General features: G+C 56.1%; 1 protein-coding gene across 5 annotated transcripts in view; it reads left to right on the top strand.

Moving 5' to 3' along the window:
• Positions 1-14,655, top strand: part of Klhdc4 (kelch domain containing 4) — a 43,273-nt gene extending 28,618 nt beyond the window's left edge. For 4 of the 5 annotated variants that reach the window (XM_047528883.1, XM_047528885.1, XM_047528887.1 and 1 more), the window contains 5 exons: positions 851-1,010; positions 8,881-8,956; positions 10,584-10,792; positions 11,897-12,272; positions 13,084-14,655. In XM_047528883.1, coding sequence (XP_047384839.1) covers positions 851-1,010; positions 8,881-8,956; positions 10,584-10,792; positions 11,897-12,272; positions 13,084-13,208 — 946 coding nt within the window. In that variant the 3' untranslated portion in view covers positions 13,209-14,655. The remainder of the gene's footprint in view (positions 1-850; positions 1,011-8,880; positions 8,957-10,583; positions 10,793-11,896; positions 12,273-13,083) is intronic. The other variant, XM_047528884.1, reaches the window with a different exon arrangement.
• The last annotated feature ends 2,327 nt before the right edge of the window (positions 14,656-16,982 follow it).

The raw sequence follows: 16,982 nt of genomic DNA on the forward strand, positions 1-16,982 counted from the left end.
TTTACTGAGAGTGCACGGCAGGAGGGGCGGGAAGAGCTGTCCTCTGGGAGGCGTGAGTCTGAGTGGCAGCCAGCAGTCCTGGGCCGTCCTCACCGCCGGCTGCACAGGGGCGAGGCCTGCCTGGCACCTACGTTCTCATGCAGGATTCGTCACTTTGTATGAGTGCTCCCGAGCCCCAGGCTTGGATTACTTGGATGTGGCGTGAGAAGGAAGAACGGTTCCTTCTGACCAGGGTAGAGGCAGAGATCCTCTCCTTCGCCTCTTGTTGAACACTGTGTCATGCAGAGCTGGAGAGCAGCAGTCACCTGGTGACAGCAAGCCCCCCATTCCCCTTCCAAGTCCTGTCTGTGGGCTGTCTTTTAACGTGAAGTCCCTCTAGAGGGCCTCAGGCTGTCCCATGTGCCTTGCTTGGGTTGTGGACACAGACTCTGCTTCCATCCTTCAGTTTCGTGGATGCTCTGCCCCCTCACCCACACCCGACCCTTTCAGTCCAGGGTCTCGCCCCAGTTCTTGTCAAGCTGTGGGTATCTCCATCCTTGTGATTCAGTGAGACACCACACTCAGTGTTGGTTTTAGTCTCAGAGTCACCTCATGTGATTATCTGGGAGATTGCCGTTTTGTCAGTGAGGAGAGGATTAAGTTACTCTGCTTGGTTGAGCTGGCATCCTTTCTAGCTTCCAACGCAAACTCACGTGTTTGTGTCCTTCATATGAGTTTAAGTATGGAGTAGACAGGTGACTTAGTGAAAATGCAGAAAGTTCAGCTTTAATTTAAATCAAGTGCACTTCTCAGTGACCCTGCCTATTCCCCATGGTACCACTGTGACGCCATGTTCCTGTGTTCCAACCAGGGATTACATCTACTACAATGACGTGCATTCCTTCAACCTGGACACCTTTGTGTGGAGCAAGCTGTCTCCGTCAGGAACTGGGCCCACGCCCAGGTCAGGCTGCCAGATGTCCGTCACTCCCCAGGGCGGCATAGTCATCTATGGGGGCTACTCGAAGCAGGTGAGACCTGGTGTGCAGGAAGTAGAGGAATTTCTGTCTGCTGCTTGTCAATGTCACCAGTAACGGAAGTTTCCAAATGAGACGACATTTGTTTAATATAAACAACGGACAGACATAAAGTCAGTCTCTTCCTCTTTACCTACATTGAGATTTTTTAAGGCCTTTTGATGTTCTAATTCGTATCTCCCTAGAACACTGCAGTGTGACTAAGTCTGTGTTTTGGGGTCTTTCTTCTGAGGCCTCGACTCTGACGACCATGTGCTGTCTGTCGTAGAACGTGGCAGTGCTCATCGCTCCTTTCTTCTGCTGATGGACTTTTTTCTTGTATCTGCAAGCGGCACCAGCAGCCATGTTGTTAGGCACAGGCCTGGAGTCCTGCTGGTCTGTGGCTGTGGCGTGTGCTCCCAGGGCTGTGGGCTGTCCTCTGCCAGCAGCAGAGCTCCTCCTGCCCCACTGCTCGTCCACACGGTGCCAGTCTCAACAGGTTGAGAATCACATGGTGGTTTTAAGTCCTTTGCTTTGGAGATTCTGAAACACAAAGTGAACTTGCAGAGCACAGTGAGCGCTGGCATGTCCCACACAGGCCCTGGGGTATCTGCTCTGCGGGGCTGGTTTGGTCACAGGTCTGTTCACACTTTGTGCCCATCTATCAGTTGTCTTCTGTGTCATTCACAGAAAAGTACAAGCCCTTGTGTGTGCATGCCATTAAGTAGAGGTCATTGGTGCTGTGACATCAAGGCCCCCTGCAGCAGATGTGACAGGTGTGTGTGTGGTGTGGCCCACCCTCGTCCTGCCAGGCCCTCCTGTACCATCCCTGCCTCCCCCAGAGGCATGTGCTAAGCTCCTCACTGCTAGATCTGCCTGTTATGGAATGTTCCAGTCATTGCTGTGACCCATCTGAGTTTCCGTTGTGTTGATGGAATCCTGTGTTGTTTTCAGTTGATAACATGAGCACTTCGATACAGTCTTTGCATGGCTGCATGTTTTGGTTTCTTTTCTGGGGGTGCTGGGTAGCCAGGAATAAAACTCAGGGATGCATAACTACTGAGCCACACCCCCCAGGCCTTTTTGTAATTTTTCATTTTGTGACAGGGTCTCACTAAGTTGCTTAGGGCCTCGCCAAGTTGCTGAGGCTGGCCTGAACTTCTGAGCCTCCTACCTCAGCCTCCTGAGCTGCTGGATCACAGCTGTGCACCACTGTGCCTGGCAATGTTTTGGTTTCTCTTAGGAAGCACCAGGGAGGGAAACTGCCAGGTCCTGAGCGGGCCTAGGCTTGCAGTTCACATCCAAACCACCTGACGATTCTGTTTCTCGGCCTTCCTGGCACCTCTTGACTGTGGGTCCTGCAGTGTCATCTCTGCTTTGACTTCAGTCCACCGAGTACGTTGATGTGTTCTCTTATGAGCTTGCTGGCGTCTGTGTCTTCCCTGCAGCCTGGCGTGTGTGTGTCTGGGGAGTTACAGGCCGCCAGGCCGCCTCTGCCCGTACAGCTTCAGTGTTGCCAAGGAGCAGGAGCTCTGCCTCTTTGAAGTCTAATTTGTCCTGCTTTAAAGGTTCTTGACCTGAGAAGAATTGTTTACCTTCGGTCAGGAAGAGCCTCCCATGTTCTCTGAATGCGGCAGTTCAGCTTTTGGGTTTTGTTCTGCTGTCTCCTCGCCCTGTCTGTTTGGAGTGTGAAGGTGGTGAGTCTGCTTGTGCCCCATGGAAATTGGCTCTTCCAGCACCATCTGTTCAGAAGGTTTTCCCTTGGGGTGCCTGGGGAACCCTGCCGTGGACCTTCCTCTTCCTCCTCCACTGGTCAGCCTTGTGGGGCCACCCGTGCTTCCCTGACTATTCCTGCCTAGCAAGTCTTGGGGTGGGCAGCTGAGGTGCCTAGCCTTTGTCCTTTCAAACTTGTTTTGACTGTTCTAGGTTCTTTGCATGTCCACAGGAGTTTTAGCATCAACTTATCAGTTTCTACTTAAAAAGCAAGAACAAGGCACCCCACCTCTGCCTGATAGGAAGGTGATTGGGGCTCTAGTTCTGGAGAAGAGTGTGGGGGAGGCTGACCTCAAGTCTGCAGCCATTGCACCTGGATGGCCTCTACGTTTATTTTGGTTTTCTTTCATTTCAGCAGTGTTTTGTGGTTCCCAGTGTAAGTCTTACATGTCTTTTGTTTAATTATTTTATTGATGCTGTTTTATGATGGACTATCTTGAAATTACACTTCCCCATTGTTTGCTGTTGGTATATAAAAATATTTTATCCTCTGTGTTTATTTTGTAATGTGTGAACTTGCTAAATTCACTCTTTCCAGTAATTCCAGATGCATGAGGTTATGTGAACAGTCACGTAACGTGCAGGGGCAACTTTCCTCTTCTTCCTGGCTGCTAATGCCATTCCCTGGTCTGTCCGTCACAAGGCAGGGCCTGCTGGTGGTGTTGGCTGAGGTGTGTGGTGGACCTCCTGGCTCTGTCCTTATGGGGAGGGACAGCACTGCAGTGTCTTCTTGGACATCCTTCAGGGTCTAAGTTGTCTGCTGGGAGCTTTTATCACGAGCAATGTATAGTTTTGTTAAATACATTTTCTGTGTTTATTAATGATCATATACCTTTGCTCCTTATTCATTTTCTTGCAGACTACCTTGGTTAATTTCATAATGTTGAACTAGCCTTGTATTTGTGTCGTAGCCCAATTTGGTACAAGCGTGTTTGTCCTTCTATGTTCCTGAATTTGCTAATACTCTGTTGAGGATCCTTGTGTCTATGTTCACAAGGGCACTTCTCGGTCACTCTTTTTGTGGTGCTTTTGATAGGCGGTGGAGTCCAGTTCTGCTTGCTGCACAGTGAGCGCGTCAGTTGGAGTTCATCTAAAACTTTACTAATGTGACGGGGTCTGTCTTGACAAAAGGGGAGAAAACCTCTGGGATGATAAGGACCCGGCAGACATCCATGTGAGCGCCAACTGTCCCTTGATGTGTGCCTTTGGGGCCAAGGCTCCAGAGATGGGGGTTCCTGTTAAAGAGACGGGAGGGCTTCCTAAGGCCCTGCAGCCTGTGAGCCAGCCCAGAATGAGAGATGCCAGTAGGACCCTGGGCAGGGAGGGTGGCAGTGGGTCCCTGAAACAGCTTTGGTACTTCATGGTCTGCCTCCGTGGACGTATGGACAGTCCTGCTGAAGGCATTGTCCTCCTTTATGCCCAACGTGGACCTCAGGTGAATCTGCTTGGGGTTTGGGAGAAAAGGTCTCTCTTGAGAAAGCAGCAGGACACCAAAATGTTACTTCAGTATTCAAGATCCTGGAAGAGCAGGAAGCACAAGCAGGCGTTGGGGTCATATGACTCTAGAGGTTGCACATGACCTCAGCCAAGAAAAGTCCTGACCTCCCGAGGCCTGTGACCAGCTCTGTGGGTGAGGGGGCTCTGCTACTGTCCCAGGAGACGCCAGCTCCCACACTGCAAGGGACACAGGTGGTCCCACTCACCTGGTGCACACAGCTGCGTGACCCTGACCTGTCTGCACTGCTCTTATCCAGCAAAGCAGGAGGTGCTTGCTGGGAAAGAGGAGGAGGTAAGAAGAGCATCTCTGCCTTGGGCTCCGTTACTCACGCAGTCCCTGGACTCTGTCACTGTAGGTCTCGGGTGCACGAAGGACCCTGCCCTCTGGGAAGGAAAGAGGACGAGGCCTTGCCTCGTGGTGACAGCTGGACAGTGGTGTTACTCAGCTCCAAGGTTAGGACTGAGTTGCCAGAGGGGAGGTGTGGTGCCCACTGGCTCCAGAGAAGTCGCCCTGAGCAGTGTCCGCTGAGGGAGCCCGCTGGTGGGTGGGAGGGCGTCTGTCAAGCAAGATTGAAACTGGAGCTGGGAGACAGTTCCCGATATGCGTTCAGTTTTGCTGACGAGACGTGGAGCTAGGCAGGTTTAGAGGAGGCTGTTTTGGCAGCAGCCTTTCCAAAGTGGTGCATATGTTTCAGGCTGCCCACGTGGCAGGTCACTGCACACCTCATCGTGTGCGCCTCAGTCCTGTGGAGCGACTGCTGCACTGACCAGCTAGGGAGACACCAGCTCCCTAGGCCACACACTCCTACTGCCCATCTCTAAGGGGCTTCAGCCACCCACACTGTGTGGTGCACTGAGAGTGGTGTGGGGACTTGCCTGACAGTGCCCGGAGAAGGTGATTGAGCAGCCACCTTGGGCACCCTGACCAGTGGGCCACAGTTGCAAGGGTGACTGGGGACAAGAAGAAACAGCCTACTGTGGTTCTGCGTCCACAGACATCTGTCCAGGCCACCTCTGGCTGAGGTCACACTCCTGTCCCAGGAAACTCAGCTGTCATTGTGCCTGTTTTTTAAAAAAAAAATTACCCTGCGATTTGAAAGTCCAGGGTCAGGATAAGGTTCTGAGATGACTGTCCTAAAATGGCAGTGATGGCCGGGGCAGGGACAGGAAGGTAGCTTCATCCTCCTTGCCTTCAGGCAAAACTGGGTGTTTGCGCAGCAGCGGGGGCATCAGTCAGTGCTGCACAGCAGCCTCTGCTTGGTCACTGGGACCGCCGTGCTCCTCAGCTCCGCTGGGAGGTCCATGCTCGCCCTGAACCTGGGTGCTTTCTCGGCCTCAGACCTGGTCCTTTTCTCTCATGGCCTGCTGTTGTCTATGTGCCTGCTAGGGCTGGCTTGAGTGGCCTGTGGAAAGCGGGTTCCTCCAGGGGCATGTCCCTTGGCCCTCCTCACATTGCTTTACATCTTGGCCTGGTTGTGGCTGCTTCTGTGAGCTCAGGAAGCCCACATCCTCTGGGTCACCTTGGCTCCACAGGAGTGATATTTTGCCTGCTGTGGTGTGGCTCTTCTCCCCTAGCAACACCCATCATGTGACACTTTTTAAAAAAATTGTCAATGAACCTTAACTTTATCTGTAAATATGAGGTGCTGAGGATCGATCCCAGTGCCTCACACTGGGGGTGGTAACTCAGTGGTACAGCTAGGCAAGTGCTCTACCATGAGCTACCAACTCAACCCCTCGTGTGACACTCTTGCTGGCTCTCCAGGGACCTGGTCTAGGGGCCTGGAGGTGGCTGGCTATGTCTTCTGCTCTCATGGCAATTGAAATGAGCCCACACCTGAGTTTAGGCTGAGTAAGCTGAGGCTGCAGCAAAAATGGACGGTGGGCAGTGGAGTTGTGTCCTGTTAGGGACATGTGTATAGCTGGTGCTTTTCCCGACTTGCTGGCTCTGCTGATCTGAGCTCTGGTGTATTGGCCAGACTGGATGAAGACAGGGACAGTGGAGCTGCACAGACTAGCATTGTAGCCTTGGATGGTAGTCCAGCACTTCTGAATGTTCCCGCAGAGTCTGCGTGCTTTCTAGTACTGTGAATCCACCCCTGTGGAACCAACTGCACAATTGACAGCTGCCGTGACCTGTGTGATGGAATGACTGGTGGCCCAGTTGGTCCACAGTGAAACACATGGCAGCCTTTCCTTTCCTCCTTTGAAGACAAATGGACTGGGTTTCTGGGAAAGTCACAGTGCTCAGGGCAAGGAGCTAGAAGGCTGTTGGGAGGTCAGAACTGTGGGCTGGATGTGCAGCCACGTGCCTGAGGAGGCCCACCTGTGTGCGGTTCCCACCTGTGTACACCCCCCCCCCCCAGCTCTCGGCCTCATGATCTTGAGGGGAAGCACTTAAATGTGGTGGCATCGAAGACCCCCTTAGCCTGTTGATCCCGGGGAGAAAGTTGCTGTCAGTAAAACCAAGGACAGGTGAAGCAGGGGACATGGGAGACCCAGGAAAGACCTGCCAAAGCTGGGCAGTGCCTGACAAGCAGAGATGCCATTGAGTTCTTCAGCAGGAGAGCCTCTGGGATGAATTCAGGCCTCAGGAATGCTGTGTGTTGGGAAGAGAGGACATGGCCCAGCAACTGCTCCCCCCATATTAGCCTGCCAGGAAGAGACAGTCCGTCCTTAGTGACTGTGGGTCACACACAAGAATGGTGTCCCTAGGAACCAAGAGGCGGGTGCCCGGTTTCCACTGCTGAGGGTTTGCTGCTCCCCACAGCAGCAGACGCTGGGCCTCCTTGAGCTGTGGGATCTCAGGCCCAGGAGGAAGCAGGACTGTGTGAACAGTTGAATTGCTTCTTGTTCAAAAAAAGCCGTTTTTCCCCTTTCAACAAATACAACGCTGAAAGAGGAATACCTGCAGCTGCACGCCTCCTTGCTGTCTGCTGAGAGGCTTGGAGGCGGCCACACCCGGCACTTAGGTCTCAGTTTTCTGCAGGACTCTCCAGCCCGAGATGCCAGGGCTCTTGCAGGACTGGACAAGGAGTCCAGGAGACGAGCCTGAGGGTCCCATAGTGCCTAAGGTAACAACGGCCATCACGGGCCCCAGGTGGGCCCTGGCACAGAAGAGGGCTCGAGGGGACGCTGAGGAAATCTGAATGAAGTGTGGACTTGGGTTGGTAGTAGTCGATCAGGGCTGTTTCCCTGAGCGCAACTACACCGTGCCAGACTGGGTGCGTGCGTCAGGTGAGGACAGTCTCTCTGCAAGTGGAATGAAGCCCACCACACTGGGCGTCCATCAGGGGCAAAGAGCCAACAGAAAGCACTGGACAGAACGGACAGTGGGAGCTGCAGAGCACCCTGAGTTCCACCTGGAGTGCACACTCAAGCCCGGGAGTCCACACTGTCAGGAGCGAGTAATGGGCCAAAGCACTGGAGAGGGGAGAAGAGGAACCCTGGCAGAGGAGTCCTTCCCACAGAGCCTGGGGAAGCTCTGCACTCCTGAGGGACGCACACTGCCCACTTCTCTGGGGGGCTGGACATGAGGCTTCCTTCCAGGATGGCACAGGGACATACCCTGACTTCCCAGAGAGGAACCCACAGCACAAGCCCAGCTGGTGGCCAAGGCCAGTGTCAACAGGGACAGTTGCGTGACTGCATGGACCCTGGCATGGTGGGAGGAGAAGGCGCTCACCCGGGGTCTTCCAGTCCCCACCACCCGTCTAGCCACGAGGAGGACGAGCAGACCCGGCCGAGGGACGTCCTCCAGGGCACCCGAGCAGCCCTCCAGACACTGCCGCGGTCAGAGACCCGGGAGTCAGAGGCCGTCACCCAGAGGAGCCCACAGGGACGAGACGACGGCCATCACGGGCCCCAGGTGGGCCCTGGCACAGAAGAGGGCTCGAGGGGACGCTGAGGAAATCTGAATGAAGTGTGGACTTGGGTTGGTAGTAGTCGATCAGGGCTGTTTCCCTGAGCGTGACTACACCGTGCCAGACTGGGTGCGTGCGTCAGGGAGCCTGGGCATGGGGTCCAGGGCTCTGTCCTGTCTTCTCAGGTTTTCTGTACCTTTAAAGTCAGAAGCCATTGAAAATAAGAGAATTTAAGCACAATCACAAGGAAGAAGTTACAGTGGACTGGTCCCCCCACCCCCCAGGGTGAGTGTCTTGGGCAGCTGTGGACGCTGGCTGCTGGGGTGGCCTTGCAGAGCACCAGCTGTGCTGACTGGGGAGTGAGACCGTCGAAGCCCAAGAGTGAGGGGCTTTGTTGGTTTCAAAGCTGTGTGTCTGGAAGGCGAGGGAGTTGTGGATACAGGGGTTGGAGCGAGGTGCCGCCGGTCCAGGATGCTGCAGAACCTGTCCAGGTGGTACAAGGTGGCCATGGAAGCTGTCCACAAGGACCCCACAGGTGGGAGCTCCAGCATGCCTAGCAGGGTGGATCATCAGATGCCAGATTTCACATTGGCCTGTTCTTAATCTGCCACGTCTGTCAGCCACCTCAGAGGTGAAGGGACAGAGCCCGCTTTGAACTGAGCCCCTGTGTGAGATGTGCCCAGCTTGGGCTGTGACGGCTGTGTGCAGTGCCTCAGGTGGGCTCACCCACCCACCCTCTTTCCCTTTTGCAGAGAGTCAAGAAAGACGTGGACAGAGGCACCCAGCATTCAGATATGTTCCTGCTGAAGCCCGAGGACGGGGGAGAAGGTACTGCTGTGCCCACCAGGGCTGGCTCGGCCCCTGTGGCTTGAGGGGCGGGCCCTGTTTGGCCTGCAGGCGGAGGCGAAGCCCACCTCCCTCTTGTGGGTGTAGAGGTGGCAGTGAACTAAAAAATAACAGCAAACATTGCACTGGGCAGTGCCAGAAGAGACCATGGTGGGCCCAGAGTCCCACCTCCTTGCACACAGTCAGAGTTGGGCCTGGCCATCCTGTCCTGGGAAGGCTGTGGTACCTGGTTTAAGTGGGTAGGCCCCGTCAGGGGCCCAGTGCCATTTAGTCGCCCCGTGTCCCTTCCATACCAGGTGCATGACGTGCTTTGAGATGACCATGGATGAACCTTCTGGGCAGGGTTGTGTGCACACTCTCAGGGCCCCAGAGGTACAGAAGCAGGTGTATGGGTAGGTGTGGGTGAGAGGCCCCCCAGGGAAAAGGGCTATTGCTTTGCAATCTTTTCTTGACATTTTAAGGAACTTTTGCTCTTGCTTAAGATCAAGTGAATGACAGCAAGAGGTGGAATTCTGGAATGTTCCTGAGAGGCAGGGAATCCCTTGTCCTCCAGGGGAGCTGGGAGTGGCCACCTCCCAGGCGGTAGCACTGCATCTTGGGAGAGCACTCAGTGGGTCTGGGGCCTGTGTTCTGGTACCAGGGCTTCCTCCATGTGAAAGCGTGTTTCTGACCTCCCTGGGGGGAAGTGAGGGGATCGCCATGCACAGTAGGTTTACTTGGTTCCTGCCCTAGAATCCTTCGAACCAAGGTCTCAGAACTGCCCTGCACCAGGCACTTCTCAGGTGACCACAGTGCCCTGAACTTGCAGTGAGGACACTTGGTGCTCCAGGAGGGGCCAGGGCACTTGGACCTGGAGGCTGGACTCTGTTTCAGGCAGCCTTGCCTCAGCCTCTACTCAGCTCCTCAACCCCAGTGAGAAGGACCGGAAGGAGGCGGGTCCTGCCTGACTGCATGTGCGCTGGTGTTGTGTTCTCTGGCTCCTCACAGCGGTAACTGCCCATAGTGGTGGGCCCAGAGTCCACCAGCGGGGCGTGTCCATGGCCTTGTCCAGCACTGCCCAGTGCAGTGTTTGCTGTTATTTTTTGGTTCATTAGGGGAAATGTCTACTCTTTTTTCTAGAAGTGGTGAGACTTTCCTCCACTTTACCCCAGACCACATTTTGAGGACTGTCACACACATGAGGCACCTGCCAAGAGAATGAAAGATGTCGCCAGCAGGGGAAAGGCACCAACCCAGGGTCTAGGCTGTGCTGGGTGGAGAGGGACAGCATCCTCTGGTCCCTTGTGAGGCTGCGCTCCTAGCCTCCCAGGGGAACCTGTGAGCTGCGGGTTTCCTGGAGACCCTCCTGCTGAGTTTGGCTTTGGTACCCCTGCCCTCCCTGCACTGACCACCAGGTGACACTGTTCGGAGGGCAGGTGAAGGCTTGCACAGCTGGGCCTGAAGGAGGAAGCCCCAGCGTGGAACTGCATCCTGTTTTCCTGCAGAGGGAGCTTGCACAGTGAGGCGGGCGTGGCCGCAGCCCACACCACTGCTGTCGGCATTGGACCGCAGGGCTCCCCAGCCTCCTGCGTCTCTTACCCTTCTCATCCTCTTTGTTCTCTGTTGACAGGCAAATGGACATGGAACCGGATCAGCCCTTCAGGGGTCAAGCCCACTCCAAGGTCTGGCTTTTCAGTGGCCATGACCCCAAATCATCAGGTGCTGCTCTTTGGGGGCGTCTGTGACAAGGAAGAGGAAGAGAGCCTGGAGGGCGTGTTCTTCAACGACCTGTACTTCTACGATGCCTCCAGGAACCGCTGGTTCCTGGGGCAGCTGAAGGTGTGGGCTTGGCGTGGAGCGCCGTGCAGGCGGGCTGCAGCTCGGTGGCCAGACCCCCACCTCGTGCCTCAGTGTGTCCTTCTACCTGTAGAGCATCTGCATACCCTCCCAAAGGAGTGTCCTGCTTCTGTGTGTGTCCCAGCTGACTAGCCTCGGGCCCCTGTCCTGGTGCTCACTGGTGCAGCCTGGCTGGCCTGGCCAGGCTTGAGAACCAGAAGTTCCCCAGGCCACCGTCTGACAAGGGTGCTGGTCATCCTCTGCAGCAGCCCGAGTCTGTGCTGCCAGGCTTGTCCTGGTTTCAGCACAGCTGCTGCCCAGGGCAGCCTGGCACTGCCAGAACAGTTGTGGCAGTCCGGGAGGGACCTGCAGGCGCCCAGGGTCTGTGTGAGCACTCGGTCTCCCACACCCCAGCCTGCCCACATAGGGCGCCTGCCCGTCACAGTGAGTCGCACGTGCTCTCGTGCACGCGCATTCTCTGCAGGGAGAGCGGCTCCCTCCCCAAGGTCCAGGGCTGGGTAGTCATGTCCCCCATGAGTTGAGGGGTGTCCCGAGCATGTCCTCGTGAGGCTCTCAGGGTCAGTGCCGTGAGCTGAGCACTTAGAGCATAGACTTGCCCTGGGCTGGCCTGCGGGGAGTGGTGCTGGAACTTCTGAACACAGCATGGCAAGCATCTCACAAGGACATGGGCCCCAAGAGCAGAAGGGTCCAAGCAGGCTGCAGTGTGGTCCAGGAGACCAGAGGAGGGCAGAGGGTCATCTTGCAGGAGGGGGGTCCCGAAGGAGAGCTGCGTGGGAGTGTTGGGTGACAGCTCTGCTTCTCACGTGGCACCTGCGGTCAGCAGGTTCTGTTGAGCACCCATCACTCTGTTGGCGCTCGTGGCTGAGGAGCTTTCCCGAGGCCAGCCTGGGGGCTTCAGAAGCCAGGGCACTGCTGCTGGGCCCTGCTAAGGTACCACACTCTCGCCTGCCCTCTGTCTTTGCCACCAGAGAGCGCAGGGAGGGGGTTGTGTCCCACACTGTCCCCACACGTCCATGACTGGTGTGGGACAGGGCCATTCCTGCACTGCTGCTCAGCTGAGGTGCTGTGCTGTCATTCCCTTGTCAGGGCCCCAAGTCAGAAAAGAGGAAGCGGAGGCGGGGCAAAGCAGAGGAGTGCCAAGGCACCAGCGAGCCGGAGCCCCTGGAGGTGGTCAGAGAGGTGGTGGCCGAGGATGGGACCGTGGTCACCATTAAACAAGTGATCCCAGCCCCGGGCCCAACAGGCCGGCCCCCACCAGAGGAGGAGGATGGTGCTGTGGAGGCTGGCCCCAGGGTTGAGCCCTGTCCACGCTCCAGTGCCATGCTGGCTGTCAAGCACGGGCTGCTATATGTCTATGGGGGTATGTTTGAAGCCGGCAACCGCCAGGTGACCCTCAGTGACCTGTACTGCCTCGATCTCCACAAGATGGAAGAGTGGAAGGCCTTGGTGGAGATGGATCCAGGTAAGCTGGGCGGGGTGACCCCCTTACCAGGAATGCTGTCTTCACGCACCTGCCCAGTTGCCGCATCTGCCCTGCACCAGGAAGCTGGAGTGCGCACTCCAGCTGTTGAGCTGGGCTGTCTTCACGCACCTGCCCAGGTTGCTGCATCTGCCCTGCACCGGGGAGCCTCATGGGGATTTGGGCTCTTGCCCCCAGCCCAGGTTACCCTGAGAGCCTGCCTGGGTGCAGGCCACGGAGGGCAATGAATGCCAACCCTGGGCAGGACCTCTGTGGGTGCACCTAGCGGTTCAGTTCTCTTGGCACTCAGCCAACCAGACCAGGTAGCGTTCACCCTCCATGTCCCTGGTGGGCCCTGTCTCTGCCCCTTGAGCCTTTATGTCCCCATTTTACCTCATACTGTCACAGGGCCCAAGTCACTACTCATTTTTGTGAAGACTTGAGACTATATGCAGAGCCTGTGTGTTCAGGGAAGGAGCACCGTACATAGGTGCAGGTCTGCTGCTGTCTTCTGAGAAGCCGCTGGGTTGGGACAGAGGTGGACTCAGGAGGAGGCAGCTGCCACTCAGCAACCCATGTCCATGGAGGGAGTTGTGTCTGCTCGTCCTCCATGTCCCCCTATCTCTCTGCTCTGAAGTCGGGGAGATGCTCTCTGTCCTCTGCTGGCCCTCGGTGTCCAGGGTAGGGGAGTTGGGTTTCACTTCACAGTCTTGGGTAAGAAAATGGAGTCCTCTAAGTTAGCCAGCTCCCACTGTGCAGTTTTCCCTGGAGCCCAAGGCTACAGTGAGAATCTCTGTTCATCTTGCTTTTGAAGAAACTCAGGAGTGGCTGGAAGAGACGGACTCAGAGGAGGATAGCAGCTCGGCTGAGGGTGCTGACGGGGGAGATGAGGACCAGGATGAGGACGGCGGGGAGGAGGAGGAAGGTGAGGCTCACTAGGCTCTGCCTTCGCCCCGTGCTCTTGAGGCCAGCCTCAGGCAGAAGAGCACCCACGTTGGTTCCAGCAGCTTGCTGAGGGCAATACTGCTGCGGCCTCTCTGCAGCTGCACCATGACCGCTGTCCTCTGTGCCGCCTGCCCAGGCTTCTGGATGGAGCAGTGGCGTGGACCGTCCACCCAGGACTGAGCACCACCGGCTGAAACACCGGGGACATGTGGGGCCTGATGCTTGGGGGAAGAAGGTGGGGAGGCCAGCTGGGGTGGCTGGGGTAGCTGAGTCCTGGAGCTGACCAGCACGGTTTAAATACACTGAGCGTGAACGAGGCCTGCAGTCATGTTCTTCAGCCCGGAGCGGACCAACAGTCTGGCCAGGCCTCCGCCTTGCTCGGGCTCTGTTGCCAGGGCAAGGCTCGAGGTGAGGCCACAGAGACGGGGTGAGGCATGAGTTTGAGGGACCCCACAAGCCTGTTTCTGTTCTGATAAACCTGCACGAGGTGTGTTTGAGGGATTTTCCTTCTGCATAAGGGGAAGACCATGTTCTGATGACCCCACGTCATTATACCAGACTCTGGTGTCTGGTGGTCGGTGCCACGGCCGTGGTGCTCACTCACACGGTCTCAGTTACCTTCAGCGTAGAGCTTCTGTTGCCAGGCCAGTCCACTCTGCTGCTTGGCCTTCCTCCGTGGGTCTCAGGAAAGCTCCAGTGCTAGCATGCCCCCCACTCCGTGACGGCCTTCTCAGGAGGAGGTGGTGGAGCCACCCCCGTGCCTTTCCTCCCGCTGCCTTTCTGGGCCGAGGTGGTTTGCGAAATGGCAGCAAGGAAAGGAAGCCAAGTGCAAGGGCTCTGGGCCCCTGCAACCTGCCTGCCCAGCGCCACTGGCCCAGGAGCAGGTGGGGCTTCGTGGCCTGGAAGCCCGTGTGCTGGCCTGGTGGCCAGGCCTGCTCTAAGGCTGAAGACCAGGTTTCTTTGTGTGCTATTGAGTTGGGGTCAGACTTTGAATCCACACTGGTGCTTTTGGCCCTTTTATCCTAAACATCTTCGCAGTGACGTGCAGGCCTGGTGGCTTCTGTAGTGCTCATAACTGCTGTCACCCGTTTCGTCACTGTGGAGTTGACTAGAGGTAGAAGTGGCTGGCGTGGCGGGCTCAGGCACAAGAGTTCTGATGGGGAAGCGGGGAGCCCAGCTCAGCTGGAAACAGCCTCCTTTTCCATCATCTTCTCGGTGCCGGGTCTGCTCCAAAAAGATCGGGGTAGTCTCAGGGCAGGACACCCCACACCGGTGAGGAGGAGCTCGGCCACCACATCTGCAGCAGGCCACACTCCTGCAGGTCAGTGGGTTGCAAGTGCAGCTCCTTGTTCTCTTCCCAGGGCAGCTGTGCTGGCCATGTGTCATGCTGTTAAGATGAGCTTGGGGGTTGGTTGGGCTGAATTGAATAAAATGGAAGGGAACCACCAGCTAATCTCGGAAATCTCATCATTGAAAGTTTGGTTTTGTTTGGGCTCTTTAGGTGTATGATGTTTATCCAATTTGACATTTTTTTTCCCTCCGAATCAGTACAAGCAAGAACTGAGTGGTTAGTTGACCCTTAGAAGTACTTCAGGGGAGCCCAGTGTGGTGGCCACGTCTGTAATCCCAGCAACTTGAGTGGCTAAGGCAACCAAGGCGTTGTCTCAAAAAGGGTTGAGGGTGTAGCTCAGAGGTGGCATATCCCCACTCTGGTTCAATCCTCAGTACTGCAAACATTACAAAAGACCTTTAAGGGACCAAAGGCTGGTAGCCTCCCCATGAGGTTAGGAGCTAGCTCATATCCGTTTCAGGTGCCTAAGTGAGACCCACACCGAAACCCTCCTCAAGTGTGTTGTAATGGGGCAACAGCATCCTTTGATGGTTTGATGAGAGGGATTTGCCTAGGGAAGGGAGGGCTATTCCCTCATATGGAAGGAGAGAGCAGGTGCCCGTCCCCATGTGCTATCTCCGCTGGGTCTGTGTGTGTTGCAGGAACTTTCCAGTTGCTACTGCTTTTCTGGGCAGTTGACAGTGGAAGCAAAGCTGTGTGGCAGACCAAGATGGCAGACCAGCATAGCTCCCAGGCACTGTAGTCCCTTCTGCTTCACCAGGCATCAGCAGTGTTGTCTGGTCACTGAGGTCTGACAGTGGCATCCTCGAGGACTCAGCAGTCACCGAGGGAAATGGAAGTGCCAGCAGCATAACAGGTGGCATGGCTGGTGCAGGGACCAGGGTGATGGCTTCCTGGGTCCACTTGTCTCCACCCCAGGGCCCCCATGGCTGCAGAACTCCCAGGGGCTGGCCAGTGCCACAGGCAGGATGCAGAAAGGCCCGGGTGGGTCCTGAAGTAGGTACTGAGTAGCCCCAGAAACCGCATGGTCTGAGAACCTGTAAGTTGGTTTAAGAGACTGCCTGCCCTGCTTGGCTTTTGTTCTCTGCTCACAGAGGGGGCCCATGCGGTGGCCATGTCACCTGTTGGTGCCAGGGAGACCTGGGCATCCTGCATCCTCATCAGCCTGTGGAGAGTTGAGCCAGGCTTGCCACCCAGAGAAGGGACAGAGAAAACACTGGGGTGGACAGCGGTGGTGGGCACAGCCTTAGCCTCTCTCTCCATGCTTTTCCTGCTCAAAAAGCGGTCCTCCAAGCCACCAGGAGCAAGGTGGTCAGGTAACAGAAGCACAGTTCCTTGAATAGGAATTGGAATTTATCTAGCCTGCAGCTTTTGCATTAGAGGGAACTTCAGTAAAGACACTGGTTTGTAAAGAGGTGAAACAAGTTCTCCATAGTTTCAAATGGTGTCTGTTACTAAAAGGAGCAAACTTCCTGTGATTCTGATAATGACCTTGCTTTCAGGCGGTGAGATACATAGCAGTGGCATGTTAAACAGTCATCATTAGAGAAGGTTCGCTTCCATTTCATAAGTAACTCCATTTCCATCTAAAGGAAAGGAGCTGCAGTAGCCGGCTGCTCCTGGAGAACTCAGGGCCCAGCAGACCTTCGCCCAGCTGTGCCCGTGGCAGTGCACTGTTAGCAAGCCCTATCCCTGCACCAGGGAAAGAACTGAAGACAGGAGACGCAGGGAGACTGTGTTAGGTCAGAGTTCACACAAGGGCATCACACCTGGGGCCAGTGGTTCCACGTCTGCAGTGAGGACCAGTAGCCATGCGAGGCTCACCCATACCATGTTGATCTCAGGCAGGCTGCACAGGGTGGGTTTCTTTGAGAACATGAGTGGTGCAGGCCAGAGTCCAGCACAGTCAGGGGCAACTCAGTGGAAAGGTGGGGCAGCTGATGAGGGTCAGGCACTCCAACCCCTGGAGAGCTGCTGTCTGCAGGCTGAGTGGACGGCACCTGGCCCCGATGGCTGCCCACAGCCTGTGGCATGCAGGCTGCAGCTGCTGGCGTGTGGCGTGCTCAGGAGGGTGGTCTCACACAAGGACCTACATACGAATAGCGGGGGCTCTTGGGCGCTTGGCCTTAAAGGACTGACAGAGTGCCCTGCACGGCAATCCCCCTGCTGTGCCTTCACACCTGTCTCCTCCCTCCAGCCTGAGCCCAGTTTCTGAGGAGCCACCCTGGGCAGTGGAGATCAGCCCTCCTTGCTGCCCAGCATCTGCCAGTGGACCCAGCTATGAATGGTTATTTGTGAACGTGAGCTGGCTGGACAGCGTGAAGTAGATGACATTCTAGAGAGGGAGACAGCCCCTTGGCGTGAGCGTCCCTGGAAGGCAAGGTTGAGCGTGGTGCCCTGTCTGAAGCCGTGTCTGT

Source organism: Sciurus carolinensis, chromosome 16, assembly GCF_902686445.1.
Source record: "Sciurus carolinensis chromosome 16, mSciCar1.2, whole genome shotgun sequence".
NCBI classification, from domain to species: Eukaryota; Metazoa; Chordata; class Mammalia; order Rodentia; family Sciuridae; genus Sciurus; species Sciurus carolinensis.